Here is a 16,869-nt window from a genome sequence, read left to right as displayed (position 1 = left end):
TATTTCATCCATTTAAAGAAATGTCAGACCTGCACTATTTCACAGGTTCCCTTATATTTCATCACATTATAATAAAAATTTACCAATAATGTGTTCTTTTAAGAAAGACACCAAAGGTTGACCACCCCACTATACACTGTTTTGGATTTATACTTTTATAGATATAAATATTCTCTAGCCTGTGAATGCATACAAAATTCAGCCTCCGGAAAAAGCTGACATACTTGCGCTGGCCAATATTTTTTTAAATCCTAATTCCACAACTGGTAATTATTGATTGTCAGACCCCAGTCGGGCACCACAAGGCAGATGGGTTACTGAACCCCAACCATGGTGGGTGGAGTCATTTGCCACTGGTGTTCTGTGGTCCATCCTGCAGTGACTGTGGAAACTATCAATTATGCCCTTTCCACGCTTGACTCTCAAAGTAGTGAGAGCGAGCAGTCAATGGTTGCTCAGGAAGGTAATGTAGGGGGCAAGAGTTCAGAAATCAACAATCAAACAACCTACAGAATAAATAGCTCAGTGCCTATCTTGGTAAAAAGAAAGTACCACTTTATCTCAGTAAAATGTAATATGACATGTGAATGGGGCTACGTTTCAAGGTTGTAAGTCTAATTATGATGTGTAGTTAGGGAACCCACCCAATACGTTTGAGGAGTGACATATGGTGCATAGAAATTTTCTACATTACTGTAGTCATAGGCACAGATGAATCACTCTCACTGTTCAGGTGAAAGAACATGGTGTGTGTGTGTGCGTGTGTGTGTTTGTGTGTGTGTACTTCAGTCTTTCATGCACGGCCTCATTGTCTGCTCATACTGGTGCCTTCAGCAGCATCTTACTTTACACAGGGCCACAGTGGATGTTCTTTTGGGACTGGATCTGTGGCAGGAGCAGCACAGCAGGCAAGGGCGGTGGACATCCTTCCTGGCAGATAAGACCTCCAGGTCAAGATCCAATGGTCATCCTGGCAGATTAGGCTTCCACCCCAAGATCTGATGGGTGCTGACTGTGGGCAGTTGTGGCCCAAGGGCCAGCATTGGCTTCTGTTTTGGGAGTGTTGGCAGAGCCTCCTTGGGATTTGTTGGGGGATCGGCAGAAGCATCATTAGGCCTTTGGGCTTTGCAGGACATGCGGGAGCAGCACTGGGAGAGCAGGAGGTCTCCTACATCTTGAGTCAGCTTTGGTTTTGTTCCCAGAGCAGTCAGCATCTTCTGGATGTTCCTCATGATGAGAATAAAGTTGGCTTCTCCTCCTAGAAAATCGCTCTGCAGTGGCAAGCATCCTCCTTCCCTCTCTGGACAGGCAGGTAGGATTGTAGGTGCTAGGCAAACCTTCAGGCTTTTCAAGCAAGTTGTGCACACTCCCGACTTCAGCTGTCAGGCAGGCACTAGCCCTGTTTACACAGCAGCTCTCCAAGCACTCTGCAGAGCACTTTTTCCATTGGTCAAAAACAACTTGGAGCTGGAACAAGGTGGAGTGGTTTGGATCCCACTTTGATTTGTATTTTCCTGACAAAGTATGTAGATCCTCTCTTCAAGATTTCAGACCTGGTTTGGCTTGGTTCCTTTTCAAATGTAAGTATCTGTCTGCTCTTCATACATATGCTTTGTGCAAGGTGATGGCACACACATCAGGTACCAATGGGGCTGCCTCCAAGCTGGACTATCTAAAACAAGGCACAATGAAATGAAATCCTAACATCTGGCTGTCATCAGCCTCCCTGAAGCAGTAATCAGGGACAGGCAAAAGGACAGGTCCTGCTTAGAAACTATGTTAAAGAGAACAACAGAAACTGCAGTCCCACCTCTCATCCCCTACCATCTACCAAATTGCAGTGCTCATGAAGACCCAACCAGCCATATTGAATTTCAAAGGGTAACCATTTCTCTATCCTCCCCCACTTCAGTGTCTGAGTCTTCACCCTCTAGCTATTGCAATGCTGTCAATACACTTGCACTGTCTGGTGAGTCAGTCCACCTCCTCCTTTCTCCATCCTCTCCCATTTCAGTGCCAGAGTCTCCACCCCAAGCTTGCACTGCACTGTCTGGTGAAGGTGTACACATCCTCCATCGTGTGCCCTGCTAACCCAGGCCCATCCAAAATGGATCCTACTAGTCACAGTATTCAGACTCATATAACACACAGAGTCCTGCTACCATGCATATCATACCAACTCACAACAAATTCATGCACTCAACACCAATCTCAGACACAGAGAAAAAGGTCTTCTCACAAGCTTTCACTAAACATGGCACACTGCCACCATCACTTTATGTGATGCAACTGTAGGTCTCAAAATAAGTTCTAGAAATTGCACTACCAGGGGCAGTCAAAGGTCTCTGCACACACACTAGATTAGTGTGATGCCAGGGCCAGCATAAAAAGTAAGGATAGCAATTTCACAAACAGTCAGGCACTTAGGACAGGTTACACACTTGTATACCATGCATGGGACATTGCCATACCAGCTCTGATACAGTGGAATAAGGTATTTACCCAGTGTTTACTGCTCATTCCCAGTCCCACACCTTTTAATATGAGGCAATACCCCCCTGTTTTCCCTGTTCTAAGTTGCACAATCTCGGATTGAGTGGTTTATACCCTCAAAGATTCTGACTGCTTTTTAATTGTGAAAATCACGCTGGCAAAAAAACCTGTATGTAGAAATTACTGGAACACCACGAATCCCAATTGAGGCACAAACTGGGATTTGCTGAACACTTGTAATGAGGTCATTACTGTCTCTTAGTTTCCTGTTAAAGTTGTTCTAAAACTTGGTGGCAAAGACAAGGACAACCCACTTTGCAGCTTATATAGAACAATGGCACATACAGATTTTCAGCTGAGCTCTTGTTAAGAGTTTGACGTGGAACATATACAGATTGTGTCATTCACAGTTATGCTGGTGCTATGTCATTTATGCTTTTAAAAGTAAGGCAACATCCCTTCAGCAAGAACCTCTATTTGAAAGGCATGCATTAGGATACCCTTCAGCCACATGATGCATGAGGACGTCGGTAAGCCCCAGTGCCAGTCACACTTCTGATCTAAGTATAGTTTGTAAATAAGGCTATTGCAAGGCCGGATACAGGCAGTTACACAGTATTTCATGGGGCCGTAAAACTATTTTTCACAGAGAAACAAACATAGGGTGCAATTTCTAGGTTTGAAAAAAATATGTCTGGACCACATTACTAAAATTTGTGGCCAGAATGATGTCATGTCAAAATCAATGATCGTTTTAAAATTTGGCGAAACTGGAAAATGTTATTTTACAAAAAGAGTGGGGTCTTTGTATTTTGCAACATGAGTTGTTTTCCTATAGACCAAGGAAAATAATGTTGACTTTGGAATTTTGGAACTATTGAACTGACATCTTCTAGTTGACCTGCAAGTAAGCATCGCAACAGTAATAAAAAAGTTTTCTGAACTTGTTCTAACTTTACTACAGAGTTTAATCACCATGGGATGGTATTCTGACCTTAGAGTTCCTCAAAAGATGGAGTGAAACAAAAAAAGCCCAAAGATAGAAGAGAACCTGGAAGGCCTCCATAGAACTCCTGAGCGTTTCTTAGGCCCAACAAATGGCAAGCAACCAAAAAAGATTTAAACAGGGACATACTAACAGGTGGCTTGATAACATGGTTAACAGTTCCAGAAGAATTTGGTGGTCCATGTTGTCAAAAACAATAGACAAGCCTAGCAGGACAGAATGGCAGCCTGTCTGTTATCCATTCAGTCAAGGAAATCACTCCATTGGCTTTAAACACTGTTTCAGTATTAAAACTAGAGCGGAATACTAAATCTATAGGTGAGTGTCATAAGTGCAATATAAGAATCCACTAGAACTGGACTATAAAAGGCTTCCATGGTATTAGCCAGAAACCAGGTAAGGTTATATGGTGATACTTGCCTAGAACACATGGATCCAAGCTGAGATTTATTTAACAAACAAATCTCTATCCAAATCTGCCACTTGGGGGCAGAGGCATAAAGGCTGTGTTGTATCGCTGCTCCTGAAAATTGATTGTCACTCTTTAGGAAGTCGCTAACCATGTCAAGGGATATCCTGTGATAGCTGAAGGGTAGACAGTGACCTCCATGTGCCTTAATTGTTGTGACATTAAATAATATTTTGGTTGATAGTTGTATATAAAAAATCTTTAAACTGTATATCCGTGCACCATCGATTAGAACATTGGTTCTGAACCTTATGACTCCTGTGAACTCTCATATTATCATTACTGGAATCTGTGGCCCTCCACTGAGTCATTACTGGAATCCAGGGACCATGGCCCAAGAAACTTGGATAATTTGAACTGCAAAACAGTACACAACAATATAGATGCAACCATTCAGAAAACAAAGAGACAAATGATGAAATATTTTATGTAATTTGGAAACAAATATACAAAATTGAACTTTTTATTCCGAAGGGAAGATTGAATCTTTTAGGACTTCAATTGAGGCCATGCATCATCCATATTATTTTCTGTTTGATGTTCTTCCACTGCTTCCACAAATCAATCTGAGGATATCAACTTAATTTTTAGCCTCCAATTTCAAACTCCTTCACACTTGGAGAACGTATTAAAATTTTCAATCTTAAATTGTGCTCCTTTCATCAAAATAGACTTAGTTAATCTGTTAATATTATTTAATGTTCTAAGCAATCATGAACCCCTGAGTAGGCGTTGCAGACTCCCAGGGATCTCCAGGCTACAGGTTGAGAACTGATCGCCTAGGGGAACATGCAATGTGATGCTGTTGTAATAAAACTTGCAAAAACAACAATTGATGGACAGAATGCAGAACAATGTCATACATTCACCCCAGTACAGAGATCTGGGCCTAAATCCATCATTTTTTTGCTCTCCATGCCATTCCTATTTGGACCCAGCCATGTGCCAATCAGTCTTGACCCTGTGCCCCAAGGGAACAGTCCAGCCCGAACTGCCAGGCCAGGTGCTCCCTGGACTGGAAACAAGCATCCTAGGACCGGGTTTGGGGTTTCACCCCTCTTCAGCCAGGATAGCTTGACTCCAGTGGCATGGAGAGCACAGGACTCACGTCTGAGCATGCCCGTCCCACTCGGGGTGACAAATAGAAAAACAACTGATTTGCATATAGCCAGGTCTAAACTGGGGTGGCATGGTGAGCAAAAGAATGATGGATTTAACCCAGATCGCTTGACTGGGGGTGAATGTTTTGATTTGTTCTGCATTCCGTCCATCAATTGTGTGTCTTTTGCTTTCTCGCCCTAAGTGCGCCAGGTATGCTCAGACGTGAGTCCTGGGCTCACTGTGTCACTGGAATCAAGCTATCCTGGCTGAAGAGGAGTGAAACCCCGAAACCGGTCCTAGGATGCTTGTTTCCGGTCAAGGGAGGACCTGGCTTGGCAGTTCGGGCTGGACTGTTCCCATGAGGCACAGGGTCAAGACTGATTTGCATATGGCCAGGTCTAAACTGGGGTGGCATGGTGAGCAAAAGAATGATGGATTTAACCCAGATCGCTTGACTGGGGGTGAATGTTTTGATTTGTTCTGCATTCCGTCCATCAATTATGTGTCTTTTGTTGGAATAACATTGGCATGTGCTGGAGTGTGCTAGTGTGTGGACAGACCTTTTGTGCAGTGTTAAAGGTTGCACATGCTATTGCTGTACAACTACTACTATAATACCTTGCATTACATGGTAATGCAAGCAGCTCTTGTGAATAATGGTGTGTATTACGGGAACATACTTAGTCAGAAACTAGCTACAAAGCCACAACAGAGAAGTATACCGCACAGGTATGTGGTTTAACATATCTCAATGATACATGCCATAAAGGGTGTATTGGCCTACTAATAAACACTGATGAAGATTGAAATTGAAGGTTGCTATTCATGTAATATGTCTGGATACCCACTAGTCCGGTCCTGCAGGGGTGCAGTGTCTCCATAGTGTATGGATTTTCTTGAGGGTCATGACAACATGAGTGGATGTTGGGAATCTTTCTCAGTAAATATGTAATGCACTGATCAGTGCTATGTATCCATATATTCATCTTCATCTTCCGGCCTCTATGGATTACTTTATGATTTTTCTGCTATCTTTCATTGTTCAGAAATCGTGTGCTTTTCTCATCCTTTCCTCAGACATTCATAGTAGTAAATGCTTTTGTGCAGTCAAGATTCAATTTTGGCAACTTTGCCTATCTTGGCCTATCATCAAATATTGTCTGCTAGCTGCAGTATATTTAGAATGTTGCAGCCAGGGTTTTATTTGGATTAAAAAGGTTGATCATGAAACACCTATCCTCATAGTTGGGCATGGTAGAGTCGATAGTATCCCAGTTCAATTATGAGCGTTGAGTCAGCCGGGATCTTCCAAAGAACTCTGTACGAGATTGTAGAACTTGTATGCATTCAGCTTTGTGTGCCTCCACCATAGTGACTATTTTACACCAACATTGCAGTTCCTGCATTGACTTCTAGTAGTAAATTGTCCTATCCTATGTATGACACAACAAGCTTCTTTCTCTACTAGATAATTCTGCACCATCTGACATCCCATTACTTGAAGTCTTTCATTGCATTATTACTAATGGTTCATAGAATCTGTTAAACATGTCATGGCAGACATTAATTTTAAGCACTCACATTCTGCATGTCGAGTTCACTACCGCATTATATCATGGCCACCTGAAATAAACGTCGTTTCAGGAAGTTGGCATCATCTGCCACCAATAAGGAACGTTTCTGCTACCTCAGTCCAAGTCCAACAACATAGAACATCTAATTCCCAATCACCCTTCTTTTTGTCAGTAATTCAATACAGTGCTTCATTGTTCCATACCAAGTTCATGATATATAGCTTGCATAGAATATATCATTGTGTGTTATGTAGAGTCAATGATAAAGTACATGCCAAGCAACTTGATATTGTCTAAGATTTGGGGGGATAGTGTTAACAAATGTAATATTCTGAATTGCTTTACCGCATACTTCTAACTGAAGTCTTTCTTGTGAAGGTGTTCTATGTGGAATGATTGCTATTGCGGACACAGTAAAACAGGAGGCAGCGCTGGCTGTTCATACACTGCAGTCTATGGGAGTTGACGTGGCGCTAATAACCGGAGACAACCGAAAAACCGCAAAAGCAATTGCTACTCAGGTACATCATGCATTCTTTAGTTCGAAAATAAAAGCATGTAACCTACTGATGTTGTTGGGGTTTATTTTTAAATGTAGCTGCTAGGAGTGCATTCTCCAAGAAGATTTTGGAAGATTATTTTAATATTCAGAGGAGCAGTTTTCTTTGATTTGTTACTGCTGGCCATGTCCTTTCGAAAGTTTTCCGCTGGCATAACACTGGGAAGAAAAAAGCCCATTTAAAGAAAATTCATGAGATTCTCAGTTTTATCTGTGTGAAATTTTAACCAGCCAAACTTTGTTCACCCCGATACACAGATGACAATTGCTTAAAGACTTTACCCTCATGCAGTCCGACAACGAGTTGACTATACATGTCATTGGATTACATTGTTATCCCAAATGAGTGGCTATGGGATAATATGGGATAATGCTGTATATCTTGAAAAGCAAGGTTAATATGGGAGATCTGCAGTTTAATGGGAATGACAGCAGTATCACCCTGGCCATATAACCTAAAAGTGAACAGTGACATAAGGTTAATGCATTGGAGACTGATATACCCTGATAAGTGTGGTTTTCAAAGTAAGCGATACTAGGTAGTTTCAGATCCAGCACCAAGTTGAACTGGTCTTGCCTTGGTGCACTTTAGTAGTTCACTACGTTGAACAGATCACACTAGACAAGCACGTTTTCAGCCATTGCCAGCGAGGGAATCGTGACTGGTGTCAATTTAACAGTTTGGAAGCCTCCAGGTGGCTCTAAATTTATGGTTTGCTTTCCTAGCAGGATTATCACCTCCCTTCGATCTAGACAGGCCTCCTGATAGCTAGCAAAACTGTGGCTGTAGCTATAATAATGATGAACCAAATTGTTGACAAGTTTTCCTTTATGTCTCAAAATTGGAGTGCACCTGGCAAGAGGGCTAAACAAGAAGACTACTGCTATTTTTTCTGTTGTCACTAGTTTGAGTGGAGATGCGTTAAGGGTGGTACTATCCCAAGGCAATGCGTTTCAGTAGTGCTGGGTGAATCTTTTGCTAAGCGATTCATACAAGATCCATACATTTCCATCTGAAGTTTGGTTCACGCTATTCTCTTTCAAACCCCTCTGAATGTAGTGCAATTCAGATATGATAGAAATAGTTTCTTCTAACCCAGCTTGTCATGGGAAGTTAAACACTCAGGGCTTTAACTCATAAAGAAGAAACTTCAAAACACAACTTGTAAGTGAGAAAGGCTGGAGAGAAGGAGCAACATGACCTTAGCTCCCTAGATTTGGTCTAAAATATTTCTTGTGTATGAACACAATACATATCCCCATTAACAGGAAATGGTCTACTAATATAAATCTAATCTTTGTATAATCACCTTGTTAGGCATACTAGGCGAGATATTTGTCAAAATTAGCGCAAGGCATCCGCTGGAGTGGATTATCAGCCGGCTATTAGTACAGGTTGGTCATCATCGGTGAATTTATCATATATTTATTATTATCCTCAAGAGCGCTGTCAAAAAATGGTTGTGCTTTATATTGTTAATTTCTCAATTTTTCAAAGAGTGCCTGGCAAAGTTGCCAAGGGACAGTTTTGAATAGGGTAGCTAAATGGGGAAGGCCAGCTAGAGAACTGAGTATTGTGTTATTGTGCTACACAGGTAGTTAGATACCTCCGTTCTCAGAAAATAATAATTATAACTGGGGTAAAGCAGGCTGCGCTTTCATTTCATTTGCACCTGGCAAATCTGAGGGAATATTTAGAGGATGGTAGGTATATTACCAGCAGCCTAATTACAGCAATATCTTATGTTGATGGCGCAATACTTCTTGGCCTGAACCCTCTTTTTCTCCAACAATCCATAAATCACTCTGCACAGTACATAAAATAAAGATTCATGTAAAGAAAATGTGTGACAAAAACAATCCAAATTGAATGAACGTGCAACAGGTTTTGATGCAGTGGATAATTATCTTGATCTGGGGGTGGACATCCATAAAATAACTGAAATGGATGAAGAAGAGAGAAGAAGAGAAGAAGAGAACACCAGAAGAGAGTTGTAAGCAGGGGGAAATGAATACATTTCAACAGGTAACATGGTGGTCTCCCACTGGAGCTATTAAGTCTGTATTAAGATCAAGAGTGCTGTTTCTGGCTTGGTAAATCACTCATTTTAAAACTCTGAAAGTTCGAATATGAACGAGTATCATTTCAGTACTTCAGAGTACAACCTTTGAAATTACCTGCACATGAATATGTTTTAGAAGGAGATTTTTTTAGCAGTTTTATATTGTGCAAACTTTGGCCCAAAGGCTGTAGAGCGCTTTACATGAGAACCAAAATACACAAAATATTTTTTCAGGCACAGGGAGATTATGTGATTTTCCTAGAATCACAGTGCCTTGGCCCAGGCTACGACTCAAACCTGCTTCCCTATTTCCATGGTCAGTGGCTCTGGCCATTAAGCCACATCTCCTTGTGTGGAGAATGCTTGTGAAAGCTGAGCTGTCATGTTTAAAATGGGTAGCCCAGGGTAGGCGTAGCTTGGCCAGCAAGTATGGTGGTCGCTCTGTGGGGAGCTCCGCTTTAAGAGCAGTTCATCCGTCTTTCACCGCTGCTCCCCGGGGTCATCCGACCCAGGACGGGCTGGGCTGCAGTGGTGATTCATTGCACCATCACAAACATGCCAGTCCGGAGCGAATAAAACCCCCAGGTGTGCCGGGGTCTCCATCCAGCCCATGGCCTCCATATGCAGCATTAAATCGCATTAAATAAATTTCAGCAGGGAGCGGAGACTGGCAGCGGCCTGAGCACCATGAGGGCGGATCGGCGGGCGTTCCGGGAACCGTTCCGGAGGCGATGTAGGGACACCTGAAGCACGTTGCTGCCGGTTCGCTGCCTGATCCTGCAAGGCTCTGGGAGGGCAGGCTGAGCCTCAACACGGCGGGCCTGCTGGTTGACACGGCGGCCTGCCTAGGGCGCTGCTGAGGGCACCGGTGCTTGGCTGGGCCCGGCCGTGCTGAAAACACTGACGAGCAGGAATGAGAGTGGCAGCTGCAAGACCTTTAGAGAGGCGGCACACAGCAGATCCCAGCTCCTTCCTCTGCCACTATACGGCTGGGAGGTAAAGGGGATCCCTGGACAGACTTCCCCCAGATGAACAGGGGCCATAGTCTTTGGAGGTGCCCACTTGGGTGGGGGATCGGTGGTCTCTCTGCCATTTCCCAAGGCCAAAATGAGACAGGGCAGGCTCTACCCGGGACTTGTATTATGGTGGTGGGATCAGGCTCGAACGATCGAGTCTGGAAATATACAACGAGACCTGGAGAGACGAGACCTGCCCACAAATCATGTTTTGGGATGCGCGCGGCAGCTGGGACTGTCTCAGAGGAACTGGGGAGTGGAGTCATCCCGGGAGCACAAGATTGAACTTTGTTGGCGCTGGGGTCACCCACCCGGCCTTCCTCCCCTCCGCCTCTGCAGACATTGTGCAGTAGCGGCTTCTGGAGGGTGTGCTTTCTTGGGGGCACCGAAGGAGACATTCGATTGGGACCTACTCAGACCAGCTCAGACCATGCAGTGCGGGGGCATACTGACTGCCTATGGTTCTTCTCGTAGGGGCCCGAGGATGTTACTGGGGGTTTTGGCAGCCCCAACTGATATCTGGGGGTCATGTAATACTCGCCCTCGTACGAGGTGTCCTGCCCTCACAGCTTTGAGGTCCCAGAAACACCTCCTTTGGGTACCGCCGGTATGGCGAAAGACAAGCTAACCATTACGGCCTCTCAGCAAAAGATAGAAAAATACACCAAACAGCGGGCCCCTGCGGGCGGAAGGAGCAGAGGGAGGAGCTCATGTGTCAGAGGGGGGCCCCCCAGACCTTGCCCATCCTCGTCGCCATTCAAGATCTCAAGGCTACAATGGAAGGCAAGATAGGGTAACTTAAGGTTGACCTCATTGATTCAACTGGACTTACACAACACCACGCACAAGGTTACCGAGGAGGAAGGCAGGGTGTCGAAGACCGAAGACACCCTCAAAATGCATGGAGACCGTTAGGCCGCCCTGCAAAGTCTGGCGAGGCAGCTGGAAGCACGCGCTGAGGATGCGGAGGGGAGGTGCCACAGGAACAATCTCCACGTGGTGTGCATACTGGAGAGGGCAGAGAGCTCTGCTCCAATGAGATTCATGTGGGACTGGGTGAACAGCTGGGTGCCCAAGGAGGAGGTCTCAGCTGCTTCATCGTAGAATGGGCACATAGAGTACTGATCACCAAACTGCCGGTCGGTGCATGTCCCAGACCATTCATTGTGAGCATACTCAACTACGCCGGCAGGGGTGGAGAACGTAGGGTGGCTCGCAGGGCCAGCCAGTTGACTTTTCAGTCCTCTCCGGTGATGATTTTCCCGGACTACACTCTGAAGGTGCAACAGCAGCATCTGTCCTTTTAGGAAGCCAAGCAAAACTTGAAATCCATGGGACTCAAGTATATGCTCTTGTTCCCGACCCTCCTGAAGGTCCTCTATCAAGAGAAGATCCTTTTCTTTGACTCTCCTGAAGCGGTATGGGAGTGGGTGGAGGAGAGACCACCGCGGTACCCAGCAGTTGATTCCTCCCCTGAGAAAGAGAGAGGGGGCCCAGGGAGATGGCAGAGGCCCAACACGAGAATGGCATACAGTCTTGCGAAAACGTTTAAAGAAGAAGGGATGTATGACCAAGTCGCTGGGTCCCAAGCATGCAGTTGTAGGAGAAAACTCACCTGCAGCGGGGGATGACCACTTAATGAGGTTGGGTGCTGATCTTCCCTCGTAGGCGGCTCTTGATCCGCTGTGACGTTCTCTTAGGGGTGAGGTTTGTTTGGGAGTGATGCACACATGTCTTCACTGCTCTGATTTGTTGGTGTGGTCTATACCACCTGTGACCCACACCCTCAAAATGCCTAATTGAGTTGGATTTAGTTATTTTGGGGGGGTTGGGCAGCGGAACGATGTGCATCACATGGCAGCCCTGTTGGCTTTGGTCCCTAGTTGCACCACGACAGGTGCTTCTAGTTTACAAAGTATTTGGTGGGGGTTGTGGGAGTGGGAGGGCATAAGGGTGTTGTTTTTGATTGTATTTCCTTTTCAGGTGCAGATGGTGAGCACAGTTGTAGGCAGGACACGCATGATTTTAAAGAAACTGTAGGATCCCACGCTTGTGCTATGGCAGATTCTAATTCTCAGAGGGGCCACTCCCAGCGACGTGGGTGGCAGGGTACATTGTCCATCCTGTCTTGGAACATTAATGGGATGTTGGATAAGATCAAACGGGGAGCGGTGCTTTGGGCAGCATTGAGATCCAATGTGGATATCGTGATGCTTCAGGAGACCCACCTCTTGGGTAGCAAGTGTCCTTTTCTGGCCCGCATGGGCTACACTCAGGTGTACCACTCTGGATTCCACCTGGGTTTTCAGGGCACGGCCATACTAGTTATGGGGCGTACCCCTTTGGCAGTCTTGAGGGTATGGCATGATAGCTTGGGCCGTTATGTTGCAGTAACTGGTGTTTTCCATGGCCGCCCCATATCCCTGATCAACGTATATGCCCCCCTCAGAATTTGTTTATTAGACTGGGGGGCATTCTATGGGAATTGCTAGATGTCCCATGGTTGATTGGTGGGGATTTAATTGAGTGTGCAATGTGAGCCTGGACTGTTCTTCAACTTCTGTGGGAATGGGTATTGGACCCACCCCGCTTGTGGCCTTCATGCATAATTGGAATCTGATAGACGTTTTGAGGGTGCACCATCCCGGGAGAGAGTGGTCACCTTCTACTCAAAGCACATCGCTCATTCTCCCAACTCAACTACTTTTTAATGCAGGGCCGGGAAAGCCACACAGTCACAGATGTGTGGTTATTGGCCCAGGGGACTCTCCAATCACTCGCCAGTGGAGGTGGTGGCGGATCTGGCTTGGGGCCACCCGGAGAAGAGGGGACGAGATGGTGCTTGGACTGATGGTTCATCCGAAAGGACGATTTCTGGGAACTGTGCAAAACACGTGCCAGAAATTCCTTGCCGACAATAGGGGTTCTGTATCTTCCCACATTACAGTGTGGGAGGCTCAGAAAGCCACGGTGAGGAGTCGAATCATTAACTACTCTAAGAGCCAGAGAGATAGGGATCGGCAGAGGGTCAGGGATCTTGAGGAGCGTATCCTCTACTTAGAAAGTCAGTACAAGTTGTCACAGCAGGAATCTCTCCTGTGGGACTCACTACATACCCAGACTTTGCTCCTTCAGGAGCTTACGCAGGAGGTGAGAAGGGCGTGGATGGCCACACACAACAGGGTCTATCAACAGGGCGATAAAGCCAGCAAGATGGTGCACTGGCTGTGCACCTCCAGGGAGTCAGAAGCCCTGGTAGCTTTTCCGGTGACAGATGATGGTTCCTGGGTGACTGGGAGTGAGTCCATTGCGAGTGTGTTTGCAGCGTATTATGGACAGTTGTATGGGGCCACCCCCTTGAGCCCTCGTGCAGATTTACCTAAATTCGTATCGGAAATACAGATGCCGCGCCTAACTCCAAAACAGCAGGAGTCATTGCAGGCAGACAATACGTGCGACCCTGGCTCAGCTGCAGGCTGATAAAGTGCCGGGCACCCATTAGTTAACCAAGAGAGTTCTGGCACCTGGTGAGCCTGCAGACTGGCCCATTGCTACTAGAGGCTTTTCGAGAGGCTGTGGAGGGGGGTGGGTTGCTCAAGTCCATTCAAGACCTGTAGGAGGAGTATGACATGCACTGTACTCAGTTCTTTAGGTACTTGCAGCTCCATCATGGCCTCCTCCCTCTTATACAGCCTGTGGAGGATATCCCAGAGTTTTTCCTGTTGGAGGCCAAAATCCTTCTTACAAACCTAAAGGAGGATAAATTGTCAGAAATATGTTACTGTGTAATGGGCCGTACCCAATGGTGGGAGTGTGGCAGGTGTGGGAGGGTGAACTGGCCTTCCTGGATGACGATGATTGGAGGGAGGCAGTGGAGGTCCCCAGGGAGGCGGTGATAGCCACCCAGTTTTGATTAATCCAACCTAAGATACTTCATAGAGTGTATCTCACTAGGGCCCGGCTCCATCACATGGGCCGGATTTCTACGGGAAACTGTCTGAGGTGTGATGATCCCAAAGGGGGATCTACCTCAGACGTTCTGGCACTGCACGGGACTGGCCCATTTCTGGGGTGGTGTGCTGGGTTGACTTGAGAGGGTAATAGGTTGGAATATCCCCAGAGAACCTAAACTTATCCTCCTGCATATCACGGATGATCTGGGGGGGCACTCGTTATCAGAGGACACTTATTTGGCTGGGACTCATTGTCGCAAAGAGGGATATTGCCAGGGCCTGGAGAGATGGAGGCCTCTCACGTAGACACCTAGGCCAAGGGCTGGATAATTGTATGGCAATGGAACTTCCAATCTACCTGTCATGAGGCTGCCCCCACAAACACTTTAAGATCTGGAGAAACTGGGCGGAGAATAGAGGGATACGGCTAGACCCATGCACAGAGATGCCATGGGCAGATGATGGGGTTACAGGATTGTGTGGGGTGGGCAATATTAATGTAGAGGCAGGAAGATTGGTTCTGGCCCTACTGTGGGGTGGCTGGTAGTTTAGTCATAGGATTTAATGTGATGTATTTTCTGCCTTCTTCTTGCTGTGTAATGTATTCTGATATTCTGCATTGGTACTGTGCTCATTGTGCTGCTTTCTCACTGAAAGTTGTAAAATCCTTAAAAGGTTTTCTCCCCAAAAAATGAGCAGCCCAACTGGGTATACAGGATATAGAGCTGACACTAAAATTATGAAAAGAGATGTTTAAAACACTATTTAATTTCGATCCTCAGTGGGCCAGACAGACATGTTCCTCGTGTCTGGTGCGAAGGCTCAAGATAGGGTGATGAGACTGCTACTTCTTCAAGATTTGTTAAAAATGCAAGTGGAGGCAAGTATGCCACTCAGAACCAGCAATTCTCAGCCTAGCAGCATGGTTCCTAAGGATGTAGAGCTTGGTCACATCGGGCTCACACAGAGAACCATGGAGGTCCATAAGGAGAACAGTAGGCCTGGCACAAGAAAGTTCTACACAACAAAATGGAGTATGTTCATAAACCAGTGCAACAAAGCAGAACTCAAAGATAGCTGGATACAAGACACTGCAGTGATCAAGAACCTCACCCACTAGCTCAATGAGGGCCTATCTTTTGCTTCTCTGAAGGTTCACATCTCTGCCATAGTGGCTTATACTACAAGTGTCACAGGAAGATATGTCTTCAGCACTCTGGTGAGCAGGGGTTTTCTAGGGGGGCAAAAGTGGGGGCCCACCAAGACCAGTCCCCGCAACTCTATGGAACCAAATTCTAGTGCAAATGTAGATCATGAAGTCCCATTTGAGCAGATGGATAAAGGAATGATACAAATCCACAGTGCCCTGTCTCCCAAGGCCATCTCATATTTCCATGTCAACCAAGCTACACAGCTGTCATTGATTTTCCATGATCTAAAATAAAAGCAGACAGAGCCCTGCACATGCTGGATGTCAGAAGGGCTGTGGTGATACTTGCAAGAAAAAATATATATTAAGAGCGGAAATCAATTCTTCATCTCTTTTGCATCAGCAAGCAACACCTCACCGGTCACCAAGGGGATCATTGCAAGGTGGATACTTCAACCAATCCAGAAATGTTATAAGACAGCAGGTGTAGCACTAGGACAAAGATCAAGAGTGCACTCAACAAGGAAAAAAAGGAGGCAACTCTGATTTACAAAGAGAGTGTCTCCATAAATGGCAACCGTTTGGAATCTAAATAGTATGCTGTCAATATTTTTATAAAAACACTATTGTGTAGATGTTCAAGCAAACAAAGAAGCTCAATGGAACAGAAAGTACTAAAGCACTTGTATGCATCCATAAACTCACTTTAACCAAGCCTCCCAAGAGAGGTGAATACCGCTACATGTGAATCCCAAAAAACATTCACGCTGCAAAATGAAATTGTTGCCTACCAGAAGGAGTAGTTTAAAAGAATTCTCTGGATTCAGATGTGACCCTTTCACCAAAAATGAGGCTGCTGACCACAAAAGGTCTAAGGAAGATATAGAAGGACTAGGAAGTCATGACAAAGACAAGGGAAAAAAGAATCTGAAAATGGTGACCACCCAAAGAGGCTTTTGAAGCAGGCATCTGATGTCACAGAGGGATGGACAGAACACAAATGGTTGACGCCACCTAAGTAAAAAGAAAAGAGGACTACATAGACATTCTGGACCCAGCCACTAGATGGGGGAATGGTGCACAGCACATGAGTCAGAAAATTCTCCATGCTGCAAAACTACTCCTACATGTAAGTAACCATTTTTAGGTTGAGCATTCAAGACCTCTTGTATATACTTTAGTATATACTTATATGTGTATGTACTTTGTGGGCTCTGGAGAGCAGCCCTAGGACTTGTCTGCTTCCACTTAGGAAGTTTTTTTCTGTTCAACTGCCTCTATTTAACTCTCTTGATAGAAAACGACCAGTTGAGGTCAGTAAAATACCATAATTGCTTTCTGCTGAGGGACTTTATTTTTTTTATTTTTCTGTCAACTACTATTTAACTTTCTTGATAGAAAACGACCAGCAGAGGTCAGTAAAATATCAGAATCACTTTAGCATTCTTTAGATTCCAGTCCACAAAAATTGTCTTCCACAAGCAC

The 16,869-nt window shown here is 45.3% G+C and overlaps 1 protein-coding gene across 4 annotated transcripts in view; it reads left to right on the top strand.

Moving 5' to 3' along the window:
• The window catches only part of ATP7B (ATPase copper transporting beta), a 479,681-nt gene that overhangs the window by 434,293 nt on the left and 28,519 nt on the right, over positions 1-16,869 (top strand). For all 4 annotated transcript variants that reach the window (XM_085621784.1, XM_085621786.1, XM_085621783.1 and 1 more), the window contains one exon: positions 7,022-7,164. In XM_085621784.1, the coding sequence (XP_085477910.1) occupies positions 7,022-7,164 (143 nt within the window). The remainder of the gene's footprint in view (positions 1-7,021; positions 7,165-16,869) is intronic.

This window comes from Triturus cristatus, chromosome 8, assembly GCF_964204655.1.
Source record: "Triturus cristatus chromosome 8, aTriCri1.1, whole genome shotgun sequence".
NCBI classification, from domain to species: Eukaryota; Metazoa; Chordata; class Amphibia; order Caudata; family Salamandridae; genus Triturus; species Triturus cristatus.
Note: the sequence above shows the minus strand (reverse complement) of the source record. Positions and strands in the feature narration are given on the sequence as shown.